Source organism: Urocitellus parryii, chromosome X (assembly GCF_045843805.1).
Source record: "Urocitellus parryii isolate mUroPar1 chromosome X, mUroPar1.hap1, whole genome shotgun sequence".
In the NCBI taxonomy this organism is placed as follows: Eukaryota; Metazoa; Chordata; class Mammalia; order Rodentia; family Sciuridae; genus Urocitellus; species Urocitellus parryii.
In genome coordinates this window covers 71,919,745-71,942,508 of record NC_135547.1, presented here as the reverse complement: position 1 = coordinate 71,942,508, position 22,764 = coordinate 71,919,745, and the positions used below count along the sequence as shown (strand labels likewise).

At 35.9% G+C, this 22,764-nt stretch overlaps 1 protein-coding gene across 4 annotated transcripts in view; it reads left to right on the top strand.

Moving 5' to 3' along the window:
* Eda2r (ectodysplasin A2 receptor) overlaps positions 1 to 22,764 on the top strand; it is a 34,378-nt gene that overhangs the window by 1,210 nt on the left and 10,404 nt on the right. For all 4 annotated transcript variants that reach the window (XM_026411917.2, XM_026411916.2, XM_026411915.2 and 1 more), the window contains exons 2-3: positions 3,992 to 4,043; positions 13,389 to 13,485. In XM_026411917.2, the coding sequence (XP_026267702.1) occupies positions 13,399 to 13,485 (87 nt within the window). In that variant the 5' untranslated portion in view covers positions 3,992 to 4,043; positions 13,389 to 13,398. The remainder of the gene's footprint in view (positions 1 to 3,991; positions 4,044 to 13,388; positions 13,486 to 22,764) is intronic.

Sequence of the window (22,764 nt, the reverse complement as noted above, 5' to 3'; positions counted from 1 at the left end):
GATTGTTTTTTGAAATAATAACACCTGTCAGCACTCCAGAGGCAAACTCTTTGGATTCAGATTCCATCCCCACCATTTATTAACTGGTGTGCCCTTGAACAAACAGAATTACTTCCCCCTCTCTGAGCTTTAGTAAACTCCAGGCTAAAGTGGAGATAATAATAGCACCTACCTCATTGGGTTGTTGTGAGGATTAAATGAGATAATCCATGGTAAAATACTTGCACATGCTTAGCACAGTGGCTGGCCCAAAATAAGCACTCAATAAATGTTAACTATTATTATTTAAGCTAGACCGTGGAGTACAGATAGGATTTCAACAGGTGGAGAATAGGAGAGAGGGCAGTTTAAGCAAAGAAAACAACAGGAACAACTGCTTGAAGACAGGGAAGCTTGGAGCACGTGAAAAGAACACCAGCTGAGATGGATTTTAACTTACAATGAGGAGAAAAGTGGAAGTTAAAGTTGCCATGTTATATTGGTGGTAAACCACAAAAGACTTTGGATATTTCAGTTTCAATTTGATTTGGCAGACAGTGGATAGCTATTAAGAGTTTCTGAGCTAAAGAAAAACAGATATGTACTATAGGAAGAATGATCTTATGAACATAAGTCAGCCATATTGGAATAGAAGAAATCAAGAGGTGGATAAACTATATACAGAGAGGGAACAAGGCCTTGGAGCTGAGGTGGTGGCTGTGGGACTGGAAAGGAGGCAGTTCATTTATCAAGGTATCACATAAGTTGAATCTTCAGAAATTTGAAGTTGATAAATTATATGGGCTTAAAAAAGAACAGTGTGAGATTCAGAATCTCTTGGATTCTGCTCTCTTCCCTGCTCTTTGAAAGACCCATTCCATTCAAGGAAAGCCTTGACTGTTAAAGGTTTTCCCTTTTGGTAATCTGGACTTGGTTTACCTATGACTTGACCCTAGATGTCCTAATTATTCTCTCTGGGACCACCCAGAGCAGTCTTCTCTTTATCTTCCTTGAGAGGTCTTCAAAGATCTGAAGAGCAGAGGCCAGATTACCTACATTTTCTCTCCCTAGGTCAAAACACTCAAATTGCTTCCATTTCTCACATGACATGGAGTCAAATCAGATATGTGTCTGAGGTTTTGAATTATTTAAATTGGGGTGGTAACACCTTCATAATGATGTGGAACACTGCGAAAGTAACATGATGAGTGAATGTGAGAAAAAAATTATTATGTATGTTTTAAACCATAATCCCAATGACACCTCAACCCAACTAGGGAAGGTAGAGAAATGAAACTTGCCAGATAGTTAGTGTGTGTCTGAGCCAAGATTGGAATCACTTTTTTTTAACATCAAGTTTTGTTTGTTTGTTTTTTTGATTTTCAGTAGCTATTTGGGTTTATGGTGATAGCTAAGCAATTAAATCAGCTCTGGCACTAGAGAAGGAGGCAAGAGGAAGTAAGATCCTCCAATCAATCACCTTATGCTAGCCATTCCTTTGAAAGTTCTCTTGAAACCATTCAGGGAACAAAGTTCCTAGACCTAGGGGAAAGGCCTGTGACTGGCCACATGACTCTCCTCCGATGTCTTATTGACCTGCTCCACTTGAATGCCTTCTGAAGATGGTGAGACATCTTTTGGAGCTATTTTTCAGAGCTAAAGCTTAATTTTGAAGCAGATGATTTTTTTTGCTCTCTTTCTGAAAATCCATGTATTTTCCCTTTGGGAGCTTAACAGGAAGGATATAGGTTATTCTTGCCATCAGTCTATAAAAGGACCGTAACTATTCTGTGCTTCTGGGAGATATGAGGATGGCCATAATCTGTCTTGGATTAGAGTTAACAGTATATATTCTCAATTTCCCCACCAGACATGATTTGCTACAGGTGGAAACCTCTGGTTTTCCCTCCTGTACTAAGTTCTAATAGAATTCCTAGCATAGAAGGCACTTATCAAGTGAGTTTTGAGTGACTCGAAATCCATCCTGGAGTGTTAACAGGTATTATGTCCCCCAAGTATCCCCAAAAGTCATCATACCATTCTCACAAATAAAAGAATTGCCATGTAATATATGGTGGAATTAAGCAGTAACATGTCATTGCTTCCAGGAGGTTGTTAGTCACCATGGTGGATGAGCCAAAAGAGTGGGCAGCACTGCTTCCCTTCCATGAGCCACCTTTCCCTGACCCAGTCCACCCTTTGGATTTGTTCTGTTTAGGGTAAAATGAGCCAATGTTAGGTTGTGGGTGTGAAGACAAGAAACTGAAGCCTTGGAAACATGGTCACTGAGGAATCAATCCAGAAGCTAGGCCCATTTCTCTCTTTATGTATGGGAAATAAACAAGCCACTGGTCCTGAACATGGAGACTTGGATTTTAGTCCCAACTCTGCCACTAACCAACTATGTGACTTTGGGAAAATTCTATTCCTTCTCTAAGCCTCAGTTTCTCCATCTGGACCATAAGGGAATTGAGTTAGTTTATACTGAAGAATCCTTTTAGAATTCTGTGACTCTATATTTCTAATTGTTTAATAGTTTGAAAAGTTTAAACAGTTTTCAAAGAGAAGGAAAAAATATATTAGAATGTGCTGTTTTGTGAGTACTGAGCTGCCTGTTACTAAAGGAGTTCAAGCAGAAATAGATGGGATTCCTTTACTGGGTGACAAGCAGCTGGGACTAAGATGAGTTTTAAACTCACTTTGACTCTAGATTGTCAGAGGCTGGAAATTATTTCAGAGAATGTGTATTTACATATGAAACAACAAGTTTCTTCTTTTCAGTTTCACCTTACCCTCTCAAACTCACTGTGTTATATTTCTTTCTTCCTTAGACTTCTTTTTAAAGGGCAATAATATTTTGGCAGAAGTATCACATCCTGTACAAATAGGTCTCATTCTATGGGTTTATTCACCATGTCTTACCATAAGGATGTTTGTTGCCCTGGGTTTTATGCAAATACCCTCCTTCTTTAGGATGGCCTATGAGGAAGGTATGGAATAAATGAATTTGGATTGTTAGGGGGAAAAAGGGATTGTTTTTATTGCTATATTCAGAGAGATACAATCATTCTAGATTGCTTGGTAAATTAGGGTGGAGACAATGTGGGGCAAGACCAAAAAATTAATAGAAATCAGAAATTAGAACACTCGACTGAATTTTGTCCAGTTCCCAGCTTTGCAAAGAAATGAATTCAAGTCCCAGCTGGGACAACTCAGCCAAAAGCCTCCTTGGGAAGTTAATGAATCTCCACTCCCAGTACTGCTGGTGGAGTAACTAATTTTTGATGATACAATAATTTCATGGTGTCTTATGGTGGTCAGTACACAAATAAGTGACTCACTTTGGCTAGGGTGACAGTAGAGCAAAGTGGAGGCTTTGAGTTTTGGCTAAATGTTGGTCTGGCCTGAGGCTTGTCTCCAGTGCCCTTTGCTCCCAAGTTCTGGGTGGGATAATAACAACAATCATAGCAACTCCTCACATGTGTAACACAATCAGGAGTTTCCAGAGTACTCTCACATACATTATCTCATTTTTCCCTGGAACATCATACAGGGTATTTTTGGTGTCTTTGCTCCCACTAGGGAAGATTGTCTCAACAATCATTAAAAGGATATTTCTCCTTATAATCAGCTCAATGTTTATTGGTCTTAATTTCATCCCATTTGTTTTGTTAATTATGTCTATATTTTCAGTTGCACAATTCTTTTTCTCCTTTTAAAAAGTCTTTTTCACTCATTGCCAGATTCTAACCAAATATTTATATATTTTAGCTTTTACTTTTACTTAATTTACAGTGCTAAGCTCCATTTGTCTTTTGAGGTTTGTGCTTTCTTTGCAGTGTGTGTGTGTGTGTGTGTGTGTGTGTGTGTGTATTTTGAAAAAGAAGCACTTGACTCATATGGTTAGTGTTTGCCTTTGGTGAGTGAAAATGGACAGTTCAATTGGTTATTAATTCATTCTGTACTGTGACAACTTCTTTTAATATGATTATTTTTTTCTTTTCTCCCCCAGCTGGGACATTACTTCTCACTTTGTACACTGGAATAAAAGACACAGCAAACAGGTGAGGTTTCTTTAATTTTGCACCAGCTCCCTTCATTTACTCTTGTTGTTATGCTAATCCTGATTTAGCTGGACCAGATGTTACTATCACTAACAGTTAAAATTCTTCAGCCATTTGGAAATAGAGAGTGAAATCTGTTAAAAACTGTAATAACCACCTCTGAGTTATTTCTATTCCAGGCACATATTTTAGCATACTTGAACATAAAAATGCAATTTACTTTCATCACACACACACACATGAAGTAAACTTAAAATAACATATCCCCAGTCCTGAACACTCCTCCACCTCCTTATATTCACAACAGCTGACACTATTTCTTACCCTAATTTCTTCAAAGTTTGTCATTTACTATCTTTATTATCCTGTCCCGTTTCTGTTCTTTCTTCCCTGTCTTACCCTACTTGTTTACCAATTGTTATTCCTCTTCTATAATCAAATATGGGTGTCACTCAATGTTTTGTTCTTAGCATTCTTCTTTACCCACCTGATCCTCTGCCACAATTTACCTAGACCAGTGGTGTGTGTGTGTGTGTGTGTGTGCGCGCGCGCATGTGTGTGTGGCTGGGGATTGAACCTAGGGCTTTGTGCATGCAAGGCAAGCACTCTACCAACTGAGCTATATCCCAATCCCAAAGCCAATGGTTCTTAAACCCCAGAGGTTTTGATTTATTAAGTCTTGGGAACTGGTATTTTTTAAAAAGTCTCACAGAATTGATTTCTGATATGAAGTCATGAGCAAGCATGACTATTCTGGTCTTATACACATGACTTGTCTGTAACTCCAAACTATATATGTTCTATATACTTTAGTTGCCTGCTGGACATGACCATTGCAATGTTCTTCTGTCCCCTCCAACTCTTCATATTTAGTAAGATTGAAAAACAGTGTATTACCTTTTTTCCTACCAAGCAAGTCCCCCACAATCTTCATGACCCTGGGATTCTTATGGTTTCCCATCCAGCAACTCCCAGAAATTTCTCTAGCTAATATCTTTTTCTTGGTGCTCACTTTGTAAGGTCTATATCTCCTAATGCCACTTCCTCTCTATTTCTATTGCTACCACCTTTGTCCTGGCCCTCTTATCTAAGGCTTGGATCGTAATCCTGTCAAACCATTATTTAAAGCACAATCAAATTAGTATTCAAAAATGCATTTTTTTGGCCCACACAAAATATCACTGAAGAAAAATTAAATTTCAGTGAAGGCTGGGAAGATCTCTATTCCCTATTTTAGTTCAATACTACCTTGGAAAGCATGTCTCATTCATAGGCCCTAAATTATCTTTGAATACTTCTTACTAACTAAATAAACTTAATACTTTTTCCCTGAAACTCATTTTTTCTCTCTTTGTAAGTATGTTAATTGGTGATAATAATCCTTAGTTTCCTCCTTGGGTTATTGTGAAGGTCTTTTAAGTAAATCAATATGAAACCCCTCATGAACTGTGAAATCTTTCACTCAGGCAGAAGATTGTAACCTTTATTCTGTAGATTTCCACCATTTGCTCATCAAACCAGTATTTATTTAGTGTTCTATATGCCATGTACTGTTCTAATCACCAAATATGAAGTAGTGAACATGGCAGGCATCCCATCTCATGGTGTTTACATTCTAGTTAGGGAAAGCACAGACAATAAAAATAATCAAAATATTTGACAGGCCAGAAGGTCATAAGTGCTATAGGGGATAATAAAACAGGAAAAGGGGATAAGTAGTATGGTAGGAAGTTGCAATTTTAAAATAGTGGTCAGAAAGGCCTTACCAAGATAATGTTACAAGGACAAAGAACTGAAGAGGTTAAGGCACTGGTCATGGGCAAGGATATTCCTGGCTTGAGCAGGTGTGACGGGCCTAAGGTGAGAGCATTCCTAGCAAATTTGAAGAATAGGAAGGTGGCCAGCATGCCTGCAGTGAAGAAAGTAAGGAGAGCAGGGGCCAAAGAAGTAATTGAGGAAGTTGAGGTAGGCAAATTGTCCAAGGCCTCAACATTCATTGGGGGCACTTGACTTTCATGAGTGGAAGTAGGAGTTGCTAATGGAATTAGAAGTTGGAGATGACATGATGTAGCATATTTTAAAATATTCATACCACTTTAATCCCCTTTACCTTTCTCATTTTTTTAGACCCCCGAAAAAAATGGGTATGACACAGGTTACTTCTCCATAAAATTCCTTCTGTTATATGGGGAATGGGTAAACCTTTTATGACTGCACCTTATATTCAGACAAAACAGACGTGGTCAGACCCAAAAGAGTCTCCTTATCAATATAATAGATTTAACTTTAACTACACATGGGAATCACCTGGGGAGCTGTATAAGTTCCAGATCTTCAGGTCACACTCCAGACTAATCACATCAGATTCTCAGGGTTGAATCCCAAGTATCAGTATATTCTGGAGCTCCCAAGATACAGCAAATAGCAAGCACCACTGGTTTAAGAGATTGGCTAAGCAAGCTCCCTCATGTTACAAACAGGAACCTCAGACCTGGCATTGGGTAGTCATATGCTCCTGATGGCAGAGCTGGGCCTGGGACCATTCACCATACTGACTTGAAACAGGAAATATAAAATTCACAAACAATGGGGCTGGAAGAAGATGTTTGGTAGTTTGGAAGTAGCTTATGAACAAGAGAAGGTTGGGATAGGAGTGACTGTTGGCCAACCCAGAAAGGGGAAGGCTGACAGCCACCAATAAATGGTAAAGCAACATCTGGCTGATAGGTCCAACATCGGAAAATTATGAAGGCATTGTACTGATAAGAAATTTGATTTTCAAGAAAGGAGTATCCTCAAGGCCAGGTGGAGCAACTGCCTTGATTTTGCCAGTCCTGTGCATGTGGGTGGGTGAGTGGGCTCACAGGAGAGGAATGGGCAGGGCATGGACCAGCTGCTGTCTTCCTCACCCTTTCTAATCCCAGACCTTCTGCACTGTCCAGGCAAAGCAAATATCCTGAAGTCCTGAGTTCTTAATTTAGATTTGTCATCCTGTTCTGCCTACCCATCCTAGATAGAGAGGGCATGTTTCACTCCATAGGCATGTGTGCAAGTTGAGAAGAGCAGCAGCCGCAAGCTGTGGCCAGAGGCAGCTGCACCCCCAGCGCCTGAGCACCTCACATCCAGCAGAAACTTGGCCAGAAGCAATTATTCAGGGCACAATGAGCTAATGTGGGGATTATCATTAATGTCAGCCCTCATTGCTTCTCCTCTTTCCTGTCTGCTACATTCTTACTCTTCTAGGTTATCTTTTGGGGAACCAGGACAGAGGTAATGGGCAGGGACAGCATCCACATGACAAAGGCCAAATAAAGATACACTAGTCATGTGGCCACTTGTCAGCTCTCCTGATATATATATATATATATATATATATATATATATATATATATATATATAATTAACCAGATAGGTTTGGATTAAACAAAACATTACACTTAAAGGCACATAAAAGAATATTCATTGCAGCTTTCATTTTTTTCTTTTTCCTTTTCCTTTTTTTATATTTTGGGGGTAACTTAGACAAGGTGTATTGGAAAAGTATAGGATAATTCACAATATTAAACAAAAAATGAAAGAACCGTCATTTCTAAAAAATGAGATATAATTCACATATTAAAAAATTATCCTTTTTAAGTGTATAGAGTTTACTCAGTTTACTCAGTTTTGGTAATTCATACAACCATCATACAACCATTACTCCTCTCTAATCCCAGGTCATTTTATCACTACATAAGAAATTCACATCCATTAATCACTCATTCCTTCCTTCCTCTAATCCCTGGAAAACACTAAATCTACTTCCTTTCTATGGATTGCCTTTTCTGAACTTTTTATATAAATGAAATCATATAATATTTGCCCTTTTGTGTGTGACTTCTGTCACTTAGCAAAATGTTTTCAAGGTTCGTCCACATTATTGCACCTATTAAGCACTTTATGTTTAGTTTAGTTTAGTTTAGTTTTGTTGTACAGGGAATGAACCCAGGGGTGCTTAACCACTGACCTACATCCCCATCCTTTTTTTAGTTTTGAATTTGACACAGGGCCTCACTAAGTTGCTGAGGCTGGCTTTGAATTTTTGATCTTCCTGCCTCAGCCTCCTGAGCCTCAGGGATTATAGGCATGAGCTACTGTGCCTGGCTTTGTGGATTTTCACTTTTGCTGAATAATTTTTCATTGCATGGATAGACCAAGTTTTGTCTATCTGCTTATCATTTTAATTGACATTTGGGGATTTGTCTGCTTTTGTCTATTATGAATAATGCTTCTAGGAATATTCCTATATGAATTTAACATGTGCTTTCAATTCTTTGGGGTTTATACTTAGGAATGGAATTGATGAGTCATGTAGTAACTCTATATTTAACACTTTGAGAAAGAAAAAAATATACATTTTCTAAAGGGGTATCACCATGTTACATCTCACAAGCCTTATATCAGGGTTCCAATTTCTCTACATCCTTGACAACAACACTTCTTTGTCCAATCTTTTTATAGCCAGCATAGTGCACATAAAGTGATACTTTCTTACAGTTTTAATTTTTTAATCTTTATTTATTTATTTTTATGTGGTTCTGAGGATCGAACCCAGGGCCTCATGTGTATGAGGCAAGCACTCTACCACTGAGTCACAACCCTGGCCCTCTTGCAGTTTTAATTTGTGTTCCCCTTATTATTAATGATACTGAGCATATTTTCATATGCTGAGTGGCATTTTTATATTTCTTGGATTAACATCTGTTTCAATACTTTACCCACTTTAAATTGTGTTGTCTGTTTTAGTTGTAAGTGTTCTTGGTATATTCTAGTTGCAAATCTCCTATCAGGTACAGGATTTGCAAATTTTTGTTTCCCATTATGTGAGTTGTCTTCTAATTTCTTTTCACTTTTTAATTTTCTAAACATTTTATTAGTATTTTAATTATAATGCATTAACTATAAATATTAATAATGTTCAGTGTGATATTTCAACACATGTAAACAGTGTCAACTAATCAAATCCAGCCACTCATTATGTCATCTTCCCTCCTCGTTCCTAATATCTTTATAGTGTCCTTTGAAGCAGAAAAGTTCTGAATTTTTGAATTCTAAATTTAAGCATAAATTAATTTTTCTTCTTTTTCTTGTGCTTTTGGTGTTATAGCTAGAAACTATTACCTAATCCAAGGTCATAAATATTTACACTTACATTTTCTTAGAAGAAAACAATTAAAAATTACAGAATTTTTAAATGTTTCTTACTAGAAAAGTTTTATAATCCAGAAACAAGGGTGTATATTGTATTATTTAATTTATATGGAGTTCAAGGTCAGGTAAAAATAATCATAGTGACAGAAACCCAGAGGAGTAATTACCTGGAGATAGGGTTGACTGGAAAAGGGGCTTGAGGGTGGCTGGCTGAGATAATGAAAAGGTTCTGTATCTTTATCTGTGTAGTGTTTCCACGAGTATATGCATATGTAAAAATTTATCCGTTTGCTTCATATTTATGGATATATGTGGTATGTTAATAAAAAACAGTCCCAGTATGTGACCTACATGACGTTTCTACAGCACTTCCACATTATCCGTGATGTCCAAACTACTCTTAAACATTATACAGGTAGGATAGAAATATCCCCATTTTATGGATGAAGAAACTGAGTGAGCTTCCCAAACTTCAGTGGGGAATTTCTGTTGAGGATAGAGTTGGAATTCCTGTCATAAACCATAGACTTTTGTCCACTGCAACTATCTGGGCTTTGTTCATTATCATTTCCTTTCCTGTTCTTTTCTTGAGTTGTTGGCAAGTTAGAGGCAATTTTTCAAGATGTAACCTGCAAACAGTACAGTTAAGTGAGTGGAAGTCTTCGCAGAAGAACTCTAGAATGTATCATACTCAAAGGGAGGAGAAAATTGATGCCTGATCCTTACCTTATTTCCCTGCCCCACACTAATGTAGTGATAGAAATAATAGAAGGAGAACAAAATCAGATGTCAGAGTTGGAGTGAAAAAAATTTTTGAGCCTCAGATTGTAGAAGTGGGAGGGATTGTTCTGTTGAAAATGATCTGCTGTTCAACAGAGTCTCTAATGACATCCTCACTTATCTATAAATCAAATTTTATTTCTTTTGCACTTTCATTTCAAAGGCAATTGTCTCAGAAAGGTTTTCAAACTCTTTTCAACCAAGTTCACCCTGTACAAAATATCTTGATCAAAAATATCCAGCAAATACTGAGAACAATTTTCCTTTTAGTCAAAGTGACTTAGGTACTGAAGGTATTATGGGGAATCTTGTCCTTAAGCTTTAAGTCACTAATGGCAGCAGTTAGTAAGGAGGAAGATGCTATAATGACACTAGTGTCTTAGGCATGGTCTTGGTGCTCCAGCTTCGTGCTTTGTGCTGGGGTGGGTCAATGTAAAAGAAATGGACGCCTTTCCCTTTTCTTCCCTACAAATCTGAAGAGAGGCCAGTGTACATTGCTCATAGTGTAACCCCACCCTTCTGAAGGGGATGGGGAAAAGGACCCCTCTAAACCAGGGAAGATTTGGAAGAGAACCTACTAATTATCAATTGTCTCATAAGTGCCAAGCCCTATACTAGGTCCTTTAACATGCATTATTGCATTTAATCCTCTAAAATAATCTATAAGGAAGGTATTATTTTATTTTATTTTTTACCTTTCAAAATGCTTTTTTTTTATTTGTGGAAACTATTATTTTAAATTGCCATTTTTACAGATGAAGAAACTGATTCCATGAAAGAAGGAACCATTTTTTGAGGACACATGACTACTAAATTGTAGAGTTGGAATTCAAACACAAGTCTGCATGTCACTAATTCAGATATTTGCTTTTTTCTTTTGATAGAATTATTAATCATTGTTTGAAAATGATTAATTTTCAAATTATCTGTGAGAAAAATAATCTAGGTAACTAAACACATGTGCATCTTTTACCATAGTCCTAGAAACAAAGCACATTGACAAGCTAACAAATAATAAGGACTGTTGAGGTACCACTCTTCCGGGTACTGGATATGAAATGGTCTCTACTCTGGGAATTTTATAGGTCTGTCTACAGTGCCAACTTAGAAGTTTGTGGGATTTAGCTGCATCTTTGGTGATACTCTAGAAGAATACCTAGCTACAGATACATGAGCAGCTGATTTTTCAAAACCTATTTATTCTTTGTTCTTTATCTTAAAATGAAAAGGCAGTTACATTTGTTGCAAGATACTGCCGACCACTGGAGAAAACTTGATATAAATTCTCACATTGTTCCAGGATAGTGAAATTTAACCCTTATTAAGCAGTTTTACCCATATGCTAACTTCTTCAGAATTGTCCAAGATCCATGTGATTTTATTCTCTTTAATAAAGGCAATTTCTTAAGCTTCTAATACAAGACAAATTAATTTATATGGTTTGAATTAAATGTTTGACAAAAATGAGAGGAAAATAAATATTTTTATTTATTCCCTAATTCCTTTGGGGATTTGGCAATAGGCCCACTTTGCCTAGGGAGAATCCCAAAACCAGGGTTATAGGGCTGTGTTAAGGTTCATGTTTATTAGGTAGGTAGGTGTCTTGAAACCAAACCAATAGTTTGCCCCAGACATTCCAAGGCCAGCAGCAGCTACCATGAAGATTTCAGATGCCTGTTTTGAGAGCTTATCTCAAAAAGTGGGTTGTTTTTTGGGCTCCTGCCAATATTTTCCTGTTTTTCTGGGCAAGAAAAGGATACAGGAGAGATTTCCAGACCAGTATGATGGCTTTATTCCCATGGTGCTGAAATACCTTGTCATAAGACTATATGAGACCAATGATGATTTTTGTGCTCAATGAGAAAGGTGGGTAGTAAGGAGAGGGGAGCGTGCCTCCAGAGGCTAACACTATGGGCAAAGTTATCAAACAAAAACAGGAGAGGATATCTTGTGCAAAAATGGATTGGATTTTGTAGGCCAATTCCCTCTAAATGAAAGAGTGGGAATAGCCCACTCCACATAGAGAAAAGTTTTACTGAAGCAAAAATGTTAGTCAGGATGTCTTACTCCTTCTCCATTGAAGACTCTTAGAGGAGTGTTGGCCTTTTTTAGGTACACATGTGCTGTCTTTTCTGATGAAGTACAAATTCAGGACTTTCAGTATTTGAGAAACCACCTGAAATTCACCATGGTATTCAATGAGTGCACAAAGGGACCTGAAAACACCTTGAACTTTAAGAAGAAAAAGCCTCATTTATCAATAGTTTTAGCCACATTCATTAAAATTCCTCTTTGTAGAAGACTACCTGTCTGAATACTTAACTGTGTCTTATTTTGTATAGTTCTTTAAGGCCTTCAGGATATTTTGATGAACCTGATCTCATTTAATCCCCTCAAGAGATATTTAATTGAGGTAAGGAATATACTGTGCCTTTTACTCAGATTAAGTAACTGAGGCCAGAAAAGATGAAATAATCCATTCAGATTATAGGTCGAAATGAAAGAGTCAAGTATGTTGATCGACCTTTTCACCTTGCTTGGGAATCTCCATTTTAGGGCTAAAAAAGCCCATGTCTTGGGAAACCTCTTAGTCCTGGTTAAACAAGGGTTATCCTTATCCTATAGACAAGATTAAAATCCATACATGTCAAATATAAGTACAATTCAAGTGCTATTGCCCCAGGCCATCTCTCTTCTAACATATCTCTGTTAAAATAATGTTCTGTTCTCTCTACACCTTAGTGCACAAGGATATTTGCATGATGGGTCATCTTCCCCTCCCTTTCTACCTAGGACAGGAGCAATGGCAGCTAATGGTCCTCAGAAGTACTGAAGACACTGTTGGCAAAGGAGGACCATGTTTTAGGATTGCCATCCATAAAATAAAGATGACAATCCTTATACTGATTCACTCACAGGGATTAATGTACAGATTAAATAATAAAGTATAATAATAACAGATGTAAATACTTTCCATACTATTAAAACACACATCAGAGATTGCAGTGTTTATGTCCCCCTGCCCAGACATAAGCCAACTACTTGTGTTATTCTATTTACCAGTTCAGTTCTTGGTAACATCACAACTGTGAAACTCTGGGAAAGTTCTTTGGCCTCTGTGCCTCAATTTCCTCATCTGAAAAATAGAGCAAATAATGATCTCTTATACAATTACTTAAGAATTGAACTATTACATATAAAGCATTTAGAAGATTTAGAGCTATATAAGCATTAGATGTTTTGTGCTGGCCTTCTTAGCCCCTCTAACTAAGAACATGAGATTAGATAACCCAGAAGTCAAGCATCATGGAAGCCACAACTTATCTTGCTATTCCTTCCCATTGTCTTCCTAGTTCTTGTGTTCTGTACCTACAGCCTTCTTACCATGGATTGCCAAGAAAATGAGTACCAGGACCAATGGGGACGGTGCGTCACATGCCAACAGTGTGGTCCTGGACAAGAGCTCTCCAAGGTAAGTCCTCCAAATTAGTGTACTGTTTTTTGACATCTTAGTAATCAGTCTCTCAACTTAGAGGGACCAAGATTAGGAGAGTCATTCCCAGCTATGACTGATCCAGTTCAGCAGATAAGACATGGAATCCAGAGAGTATGCATTAGTAGTCATTGTTTAGCAGGAAGTTAGCTAGAGGATCAGGTTACATGAGATAACAAGGTATATCTCAATATGAGATTATGGAATGCAGAGGATCAGGAGGATGGTTAAGCATTAGAGAAATCTGTCAACTAAAGAAAGAACTACCTACTTGGTATTCAGGAGCCAGATATTAGGTCTTGGGGATGGGAGTAGAAAGAAGAACCACAAAGGCTAAAGTGTATCCTCTGTCTAGAGGGTCTGGGTTACTGAGAAGGCTACACAAAAGAGGATTCAGGATTGAGGAACCAGAATAACTCTAGCATTCCAAATAGAGGTAAGATCATAACAAAATGACCAGCAAAGCAGAGATGATAAGTGCAAGGATGGAGTTGCTCAATTGTTCCTACTGTAGGTCTCTTGTTGGTCCCTGAACTAGGGGTGATATTAAATTTGGGCTTCAGCTAGAGACTGGGAGAAAATAGACAGCAGTTTTTCTAGACTCACATTTTGTTTTATGCAAACATGGTTGTTGGCACCATGGATATGCACAATAGACAAATGTGTTTTCTCTCATGAACCTTGGATTTGTATTAGTGATACAAATAAAATTGAGATACATATATAGATAAATAAAGAATATAGACCTGAATCTATGGCAAGAATTAATTAAAGTAGGATGATTTAATACTGAGTGACTAGGTGGCCAGGGAAGGACTCCCTAAGCCTATGCTTTCTGGTAAGAGGATATGGCTAGTGTAGTCCTAAGATGAAAATGAGCAGGGTATGTTCAGGGAAGAAGGTTTATGCATCTATTGTATGGTGAGTGAGAGGGACAGTTGTATATAGTGAGAGAGGGGGACATATTAGTAAAAACATGTGGGGACCTGAAGTCTATGATGAGAAATTATCTTTTTTCCTAAGTGCACTAAGAACGCTTTGGAGGGTTCTGAATAGGAGAGTAGCATCATCCTGTGTCTGAAAGAAAATAAAGTGATTATGTAGCCCACATTCTTCCTACCTCTGTACTTAAAAAAATGAAGAGAATAAGGCTCAGGTATATCAAGGGTATAAACATTAATTCTAATTTTATTTATTTTTATTATTAGAGATTTCCAGTTAAAAACATTAGTTGGGTTCATTTTTACAAAATCATATATGTAAGGTTTTTTTATTTCAATCCCTATTCCGTACTATATTTCCTTCTTCTCCTCCCTACCCCTACTGTATTTCCTCTGCTCTAACAAACTTCCTTTCACTCATTTTTTTTGATACTTTCTACATATATGTAAAGGTGAAATTCTCTTTGGTACATTTATGTATGTATATAATGTAATTTTGTTAAAATAATTTGATATTTCCACCACTTTCCTTTTCTTCCTCCTTCCCTCTCTTTACATATGAGATTGTGTCCCACAGTGGATGCCCCCATAGTCAATAAAGGGATTCAAGGACCAAGGAAAGTCCACCAGAAGTTAGGACGTGCTGGATATTAGAATGGATTCAATGGAAGAAGCTGCTTGCCTTGACAAAAATCTATTTCAAATACCTTCAAAACTCATGATAAAAAGCCTTACAAATTTTGATGTCATGTACATGACCATTAATTTAAAAGCCATCCATATTTACAAAGCTGAACTTCTTTAAGGGAAAAAATATATCTGTCAAACTGCTCTTACCAAGTGCTTAGAAAAGAAGCCCACCATGAAATGTACATTTGATTCAGCACCTCTATGACATTTACTTCAGCAACAGAAGAAAGCTATAGAAGAAGAATGAATTGTAATTTAAATGCTCCACTAAAAGCTTTATATATAAATAGCTTCTACCTGTCTAGTAGTTTGTACTAAGGAGCTCTCATGTGCATTACTTTATTTGCTTTTACAACAGTCCTATCAAGAAGGTATTATGAGCCCCATTTTATAGAAGAGACCACCAACATTCAAAGAGGTTGTGTGACTTGTACAAAATCACAATGGTACAGCAAAAATAAAAATATAAACTTTGGAGCCAGATACACCTGAGCTTGAGTCCCATCTTTGCTGTGGGCAAATGATTTTGCCTATGAACAAAATAGGGTGTTCTAAGTTTAAATAATATATTTATCAAAAGAAGACTTACAAATGGAAAATAGATATATAAAAATGCTCAACATGGGCTGTAGTTGTAGCTCAGTGATAGAGCACTTGCCTTGCAAGTGTGAGGCACTGTGTTTGATCCTAGGACCACATAAAAACAAATAAAGGCATTGAGTGCATATATACAACTAATTTTTTTAAAGGCTCAACATCACTAATCATTAGGGAAATGTAAATCAAAAATATGGTGAGATACACTATCTCAGTAAGAATGGCTATTATCAAAATGACTCAAGAAGCTGGGCATGGTGGTGCACGGTTGTAATTCCTCAACTCTGGAGGCTGAGGCAGGAGGATCATGAGTTCAAAGCCAGCCTCAGCAACTTAGCGAGGCACTTAGCAACTCAGCGAGTTCCTGTCTCTAAAATGAAATACAAAATAAGGCTGGGGATGTGACCCAGTAGTTAAGTGCCCTTGGGTTCAATCCCTGGTAACCCCCCCCCCCCAAAAAAAAAGACTCAAGATAGAAAGTGCTGGCAATAATGTGAAGAAAAGAGGACCTTGCAAACTGCTGTTAGGAATAAATATTAGTACAGTTTGAAATTTCTTACAAATGGAAAAATAGAACTAGCATATGATCCAACTACTGGCTATATATCCAAAAGAAATAAAATCAGTATGGTGAAAAGGCATCTGCATTTCAATGTTTACTGTAGCACTAGGCACAATAGACAAGAAATTGGAAACAACCTAAGTGTCCATCATCTGATGACCAGATAAAGAAAACGTGCTACATATAAAAAATAGAATACTATTAGACAATAAAAAAGAATGAAACTAGGCATGGTGGTGCACACCTGTAATCCCAGCAACTTGAGAAGCTGAAGCAGGAGGATTACAAGTTCAAAGCCAGCCTCAGCAACTTAATGAGGCCCTAAGTAACTCAGTGAGACCTTGTCTCTAAATAAAATTTTAAAAAGGGCTAGGAATATAGCTCAGTGTTTGAGTGCCCCTGAGTTCAATCCCTAGTATGTATGTATATATATATATATATATATATATATATATATATATATATATGAAATTCTTTCATTTGTGTCAACATGGATGGACCTGGAGATAATTGTTTCATGTGAAATAAGTCAGGCACAGAAACACACTACGACTTGATCTCACTCATATGTGAAAATTTTTTTATCTAAAAAATTTGATCTCCTAGAAACTGATAGTAGAATGGTGGTTACCAGAGACTGGGGAAAATAGGAAAAGGGAGGGAAGCGGAGAGGTTGACCAATGGTTGTTTACTAAGTTACAGTTAGATAAGAGCAAGAAGTTCTGCTGTGCTATTGTGCAGTAAATGATTATAGATAATAATATATTGTACACTTCAAAAGCTAGAATAAAGGATTTTGAATGTTTTCATCATAAAGAAGTGATAAATGTTTGAGGAGATACATATGTTTAATGGATTTAAACAGTATACAATGTATCAGACAATAGTGTGCTACCCCATTAATATGTACAATGTTTATATTTTATGTGCTATTCAAAAATAAACTTAATGAGAAAAATTAGAAACAAACTTTTTATCAATATTTTTATCAATATATTTAGAGTGAAAAAATATGACATAAAGCTTCACACAATCTTACAATAAGCACATATGTAGGTAGTCTGGAGACAGGCACCCTTTTGGTTTGTTGGGCAGATCAACCATGTTATCAAGGATTCAGTCTTTTCATTCATATTGGGTACCTTCCTGTTTTGTCCTTATGTTTGTGACGTCATGGTTGCCACAACTCAAAGCATAACATCTTCACACCATAATCAAAGTCAGGAAGCAGGGATGGGGGGTCAAAATAGCTTGCCTTTATTTTCTGATTTTCCATTTTATCTTATGGTCCAGACCTTGGTGATACAGCTATCCCTAGCTAGAAGCCAAGACTGGGAAATGAGTATCAGTCCAACAGGAATGGGATAACCATGATTGACGAAGAGAGTTAAAAATTCCTTATTGAGGCTGGTCATTCTGCTATTTAGCATGAAATTGTTGTTCTGTTACGAAGGAGGAAGGTGACCAATGATATTTGGATAAATAGCTAGAAGCATCTGAGATGAAGTTTTTTTTCAGATACCTTTATTTATTTTAATATTTCACTTATGAATTATAAATATCACAGTAAATAAATCATTTCAGAAAATTAACACTGTCTCCTCAGGACATTTTCTAGAAGTTTAATTTCCAAGCTAAATACAATTTTAAGATTTTTGAGATATATTAGCAGATAACACTTCTGAAGTTTTTTACTAATTTCCATTACAATTGCATTTATTTTCAACAGTGCATAGAATTCCCATGTCCCAGAAGCCTAACCACAAATGAATAATGCATGTTCCCATTGTCTATTAATTTTATGCCTTCCTCTGTAATATTAAATTACTAATTTATGAGGACTTTATGAGAATTTTGTTTTTACTTTTTATATTTGATAGGGAAATATCCCAACATTTTTTGTTTGTCCATTTGCATTTCCAATTTTGTGAACTGTTTCTGATTGCTTCTTTTTCTATTCTGAATATTCATTGCTTATTGTTCATTCCCTACTCATGTAAGGCACCTGAATAGACAGACATATTGCAGAGTATTTTTAAAGTCCTTTTTATAATATAAATATGAATATATTTAAAATCAGAAATGGTTTTGAATTTTGTTTCATTCTACCATTATCTATGGATTTTTAATATAATTTTCCCTTTGTAATTTTAGATAACATAAAAATCAATACCCAAAATGAAAATGCTATGCATTCCCAAGATAAACCATTCTTTTTAAATATGTTTTTAGTTGTATATGGACACAATACCTTTATTTTATTTATTTTGATGTTGTGCTGAGGATCAAACCTAGTGCCTCACATGTGCTAGTCAAGCACTCTACACCACTGAGCTACAACCCCAGCCCCCCAAGGTAAACCTTTTTTTCTTTTTTTTTCTTTTTTTTTTTTGGTGGTGCTGGAGATTGAATTCAGAGCCTTGTGCATGCTAGGCAAGCACTCTGTCAACTGAGCTAGATCCCCAGCCCCAATAAACCATTCTTGATTTTAATTAAGTATTCTTTTTTTACATTGTATAATTTATTTTTTGACAATAACTAACTATTGTTTTACCACTGTCAGCAACATTTCCTATCAATGTAGTGCTAGCATTACAAAATTTAAAAAAATCAGTGATTTCTGGTTGTAAAACTGATTAATAGCAAAAGCATTTGGGGGTCTTGATCATTTGGAAAAACTTCATTTGCCTTCTAATTAGGTCAGAAGAGTCTCAATAATATTTTTATAATTTCCTTCTTTTTAATTTATTAAGAAATTATTCATCCACCTATTCAAGAAATGATTGTTGAAGGCAATTTAATAGTCTTTGGTTTTATCCATTATGTTAATCACTGCCTTCAACTGGTTTACTTAGATGATTGATATGTAAGATAATTACTGATATTTTGGAGTGTAAGTCTGCCATATTATTGTTTGTTTGTTCTCTATGCTCCTTGGTCCCCTCTTTGTCTTTTCTTGCTTTCCTGCAGGTTACATGGACATTTTTTTTAGAATCCCATCTTCATTTATTTGTAGTTTTTGGTATATTTTTGTATTATATTCTTAGATGTAGTTTTGAATATTACAATATTCACATTTGACTTTTCAGGATTTACTGGTATCACTTTTTTATTGTTTGGGGTGAAGTATGGATATATCCTTCCATCTAGTTTCTTTTACTTTCACAACTTTAAATATCATTATAAGAGTATAAGACATAAGGGCTGGGATTGTGGCTTAGCGGTAGAGTGCTCACCTAGCACGGGCAGGATCTGGGTTCCATCCTCAGCACCACATAAAAAAAATAAAGGCATTGTGTTGTGTCCATCTACACCTAAAAAGTAAATATTTTTTTAAAAAAGTATAAGATAATATTTTGTAATATTCATTTTAATAATCAAATATGATTTGTAAAATTCATGAAAGGGACAGTTCATTTTATATCCATATTTTTGTATTTCCCTTGTTCTTTCTTTTTTCCTGATGCACCATGATTCCCTATTCTATTATTTACTTTCTGCTTGAAGAACTCCCTTTAGCTATTATTTCAGGGTAGTTCTACCAACAACATATTGTTTTAGTTTTTCTTTGCTGAGAATATCTTTGTTTCTCTTGTACTCCTGAAATATACTTTATCTGGATATAGAATTTACAGTAGACAGGTTTTTTTTTTCCTTTTTTCAGCACTTAAAAATGTGGTGCTTGCTTCTGGCATTCATGGCTTTTGATAGAAATCCACTGTCATTTGAATTGGTTTTCTTCTATAGGTAATGTCATCTCTTTCTGGCTATTTGTAAGATTTTGTCTTTTGTTTTTGTAAGTGTCATTATGATGTATATTTCTTTGCACTTACTGTATTTGTGATTTGCTCCATCCTCTTGAGTCTGTATGTCTTTGGACAAATTTATAAAGATTTCAACTTTCATTTCTTTGAAAAATTGTTCAGACACATTTTTTTTCATAAGACTCTGATGATATGATTGTTTGATCTTTTCCATAGTCACACAGTTCCCCAAAGCATTGCTCATTTTATTTTTATTCTACTTTCTCCCTGTTCAGATTGTGTAAATTCTATTGTTCTGTCCTCAAATTCACTGATTCTATCATCTATCATCTCTTCTCTAATATTGAAAACAAGCAGTAAGTTTTCATCATAACTTTTGTTTTTTGCTAGCTGTTCTAATTTTTCTTTTGGTTAAAAAATTTGTGATTGCATGTGAAAGCATTTTGGTTATGGATGCTTTAAAATTCTTGTGAGGATTTTGGTGTCAATTGACTGTATTTTCTCATTCATGTTGTGAGTGGCTTTCCTGATTATTTTTATGATGGATATAATATTTTTTCATTGTATCCTGAGTATTTGGTCAATTACTTTATGTTAGGAGATTTAAAGTTTTATTAAATCCTGTGTTTTATCAATCATCATTTAGGTTTAACATGCAGGTCCTAGCCTTCTTTTGTTGGTGGCAAGCCTAAAGACAATTTGAGTTTTAGAGACTTTGTGATACAATTTTTGATTTGGGTGGTACATCTAGTGTTGCTGGGGCTCCCTCTGTTCTTTGCTGAGGGTTTACCTTGGCCAAGTCTCCTGATTCATTTAGATTTAAGGAAAGAAATCTCTAAGTTGTAAGGAGGAAGAATACTTCCGAGACTGCTAGTTATAGTAGTAGGATACAACATGCTAGTGTAACCCAGTCACCAGACAATGCAGTAGTCTTAGACTCATAGGACAAAGAGGTTTCTTGGGCAGGGTACTTAATTAACTGTGGCAAAGTCACTCTTGTTAGTGCTCTGTGAAGCCTTGTATCTCTGGTTGTGGATGTGCATGCAGTCTCAGGCCCATAGGGAAGGGATTTCATAGGCTTGCCAATTGTTCTGACAAAACCATTTGTACCTCACGTTTATTATTTGTAAAATAGGGTTGGTAATGCAACCTTAGAAGATTTATGGAGTACATAAGTCCATGAAAATAGGGATTTTTGTGTGGTTGGTTCAATCATTTAGTCACACTATCTAGAATAGCATCTTAGCATACAGTAGTCACTTAATGAATGCTTCATGAATTAATATAACAAAGGGGAGTGTCAATTAATCAATCAATTTATTAGCTAATTCTTAGTAAATATAAGCTAGCAGCCGCCATTCCCTTTTCTAGCAAGTGAATGAGTAAGGAGTCAGGCTCAAGTCTTCTGATTCTAGTACTCCAGATATTACAAAACTTGGCTTTCCATAAGAGCAATACTAAAGTTCATTCATTCATTAAGGATTTACTATGTGCTAGACCTGGTGACAAATACTGCATACACATATTCAAGATATATATATATATATATATATATATATATATATATACATACACACACACACATACACACACACACGCTCATGAACATATTCATTTTAGGTTAATTTTTTGCATTCAGTTTTAAAATTTTAGGGATTGCTTTATTTTCAATTTAATCTTTTGTACTTAATGTAAAATATTTGCAATCTGTCAAATTCAATTCTATAAAATAAAGTGCATATTAATGAAGGTCTCATTGTCCCATTCAACATATTTATCTCTTTGCCTTGTAGGTAATTCTCCTCCCTGTTTTCTTTTTTTGTTTGAGATTGGTGCTTTATCCTTCTATTGTTTGTGTGTATGTGTATGTGTGTGTGTATACATGCATGTGTCTGTGTGTGTGAAATTGGAACAGCCTACTCCTTTTTTGGATGAAAGCACACTTGATTTCACTTACTATGTCTATTAGATCTTTCCATTGTAGATAGTCCTCATTTCTTTTTATAGGTACAAAATACATCATTATATGTGTTCCACAGTTTATTTAATTAAATTATTTTTTTTATTGTAACAAAATTTTTATTTTGGGATAATTGTAGACTCACATACAATTATAAGAAATAATAGATATCTTATGTATACTTTTCAATTTTCCCCTCTGGTAACATATTATATAACTAGATTACAATACCACAACCAGGATATTGATATAGATAGTCAAGATACAAAATATTTCTATAAGACAAAGTTACCTCATGTTGTCTTTTCATAGCCACACCCATGTTCCCTAACTTCCATCTCCTCATCATTAACCACTGAAATCCTCTGTGTCCTTGTCTGTCATTTTGAGATTTCATAAACCATTTAGGATTTTTTTAACTCAGCATAATTCTCTAGATATTAATCAGATTTGTTGCATGTTTCAATAATTTGTTCTATGTTGTTTTAGAATAGTACTTGATAGTATAGATGCATCACAGTTTGTTTAACTATTCACTGAAGGATATTTGAATTGTTTCCATTTTGGGGCTATTAGGAACAAAGCTACTATGAACATTTCCATACAGCTTTCTGTGTGACCTTAAAAAAATCATTTCTGTAGAAATGACCAAGAATGTAATTTGGTTTATAGTAGTTTAGGTTTTATTTTTTTAACTTCCAGGCTGGCTGTGCACAGTGGTGCACACCTGTCTTCCTAGAGCCT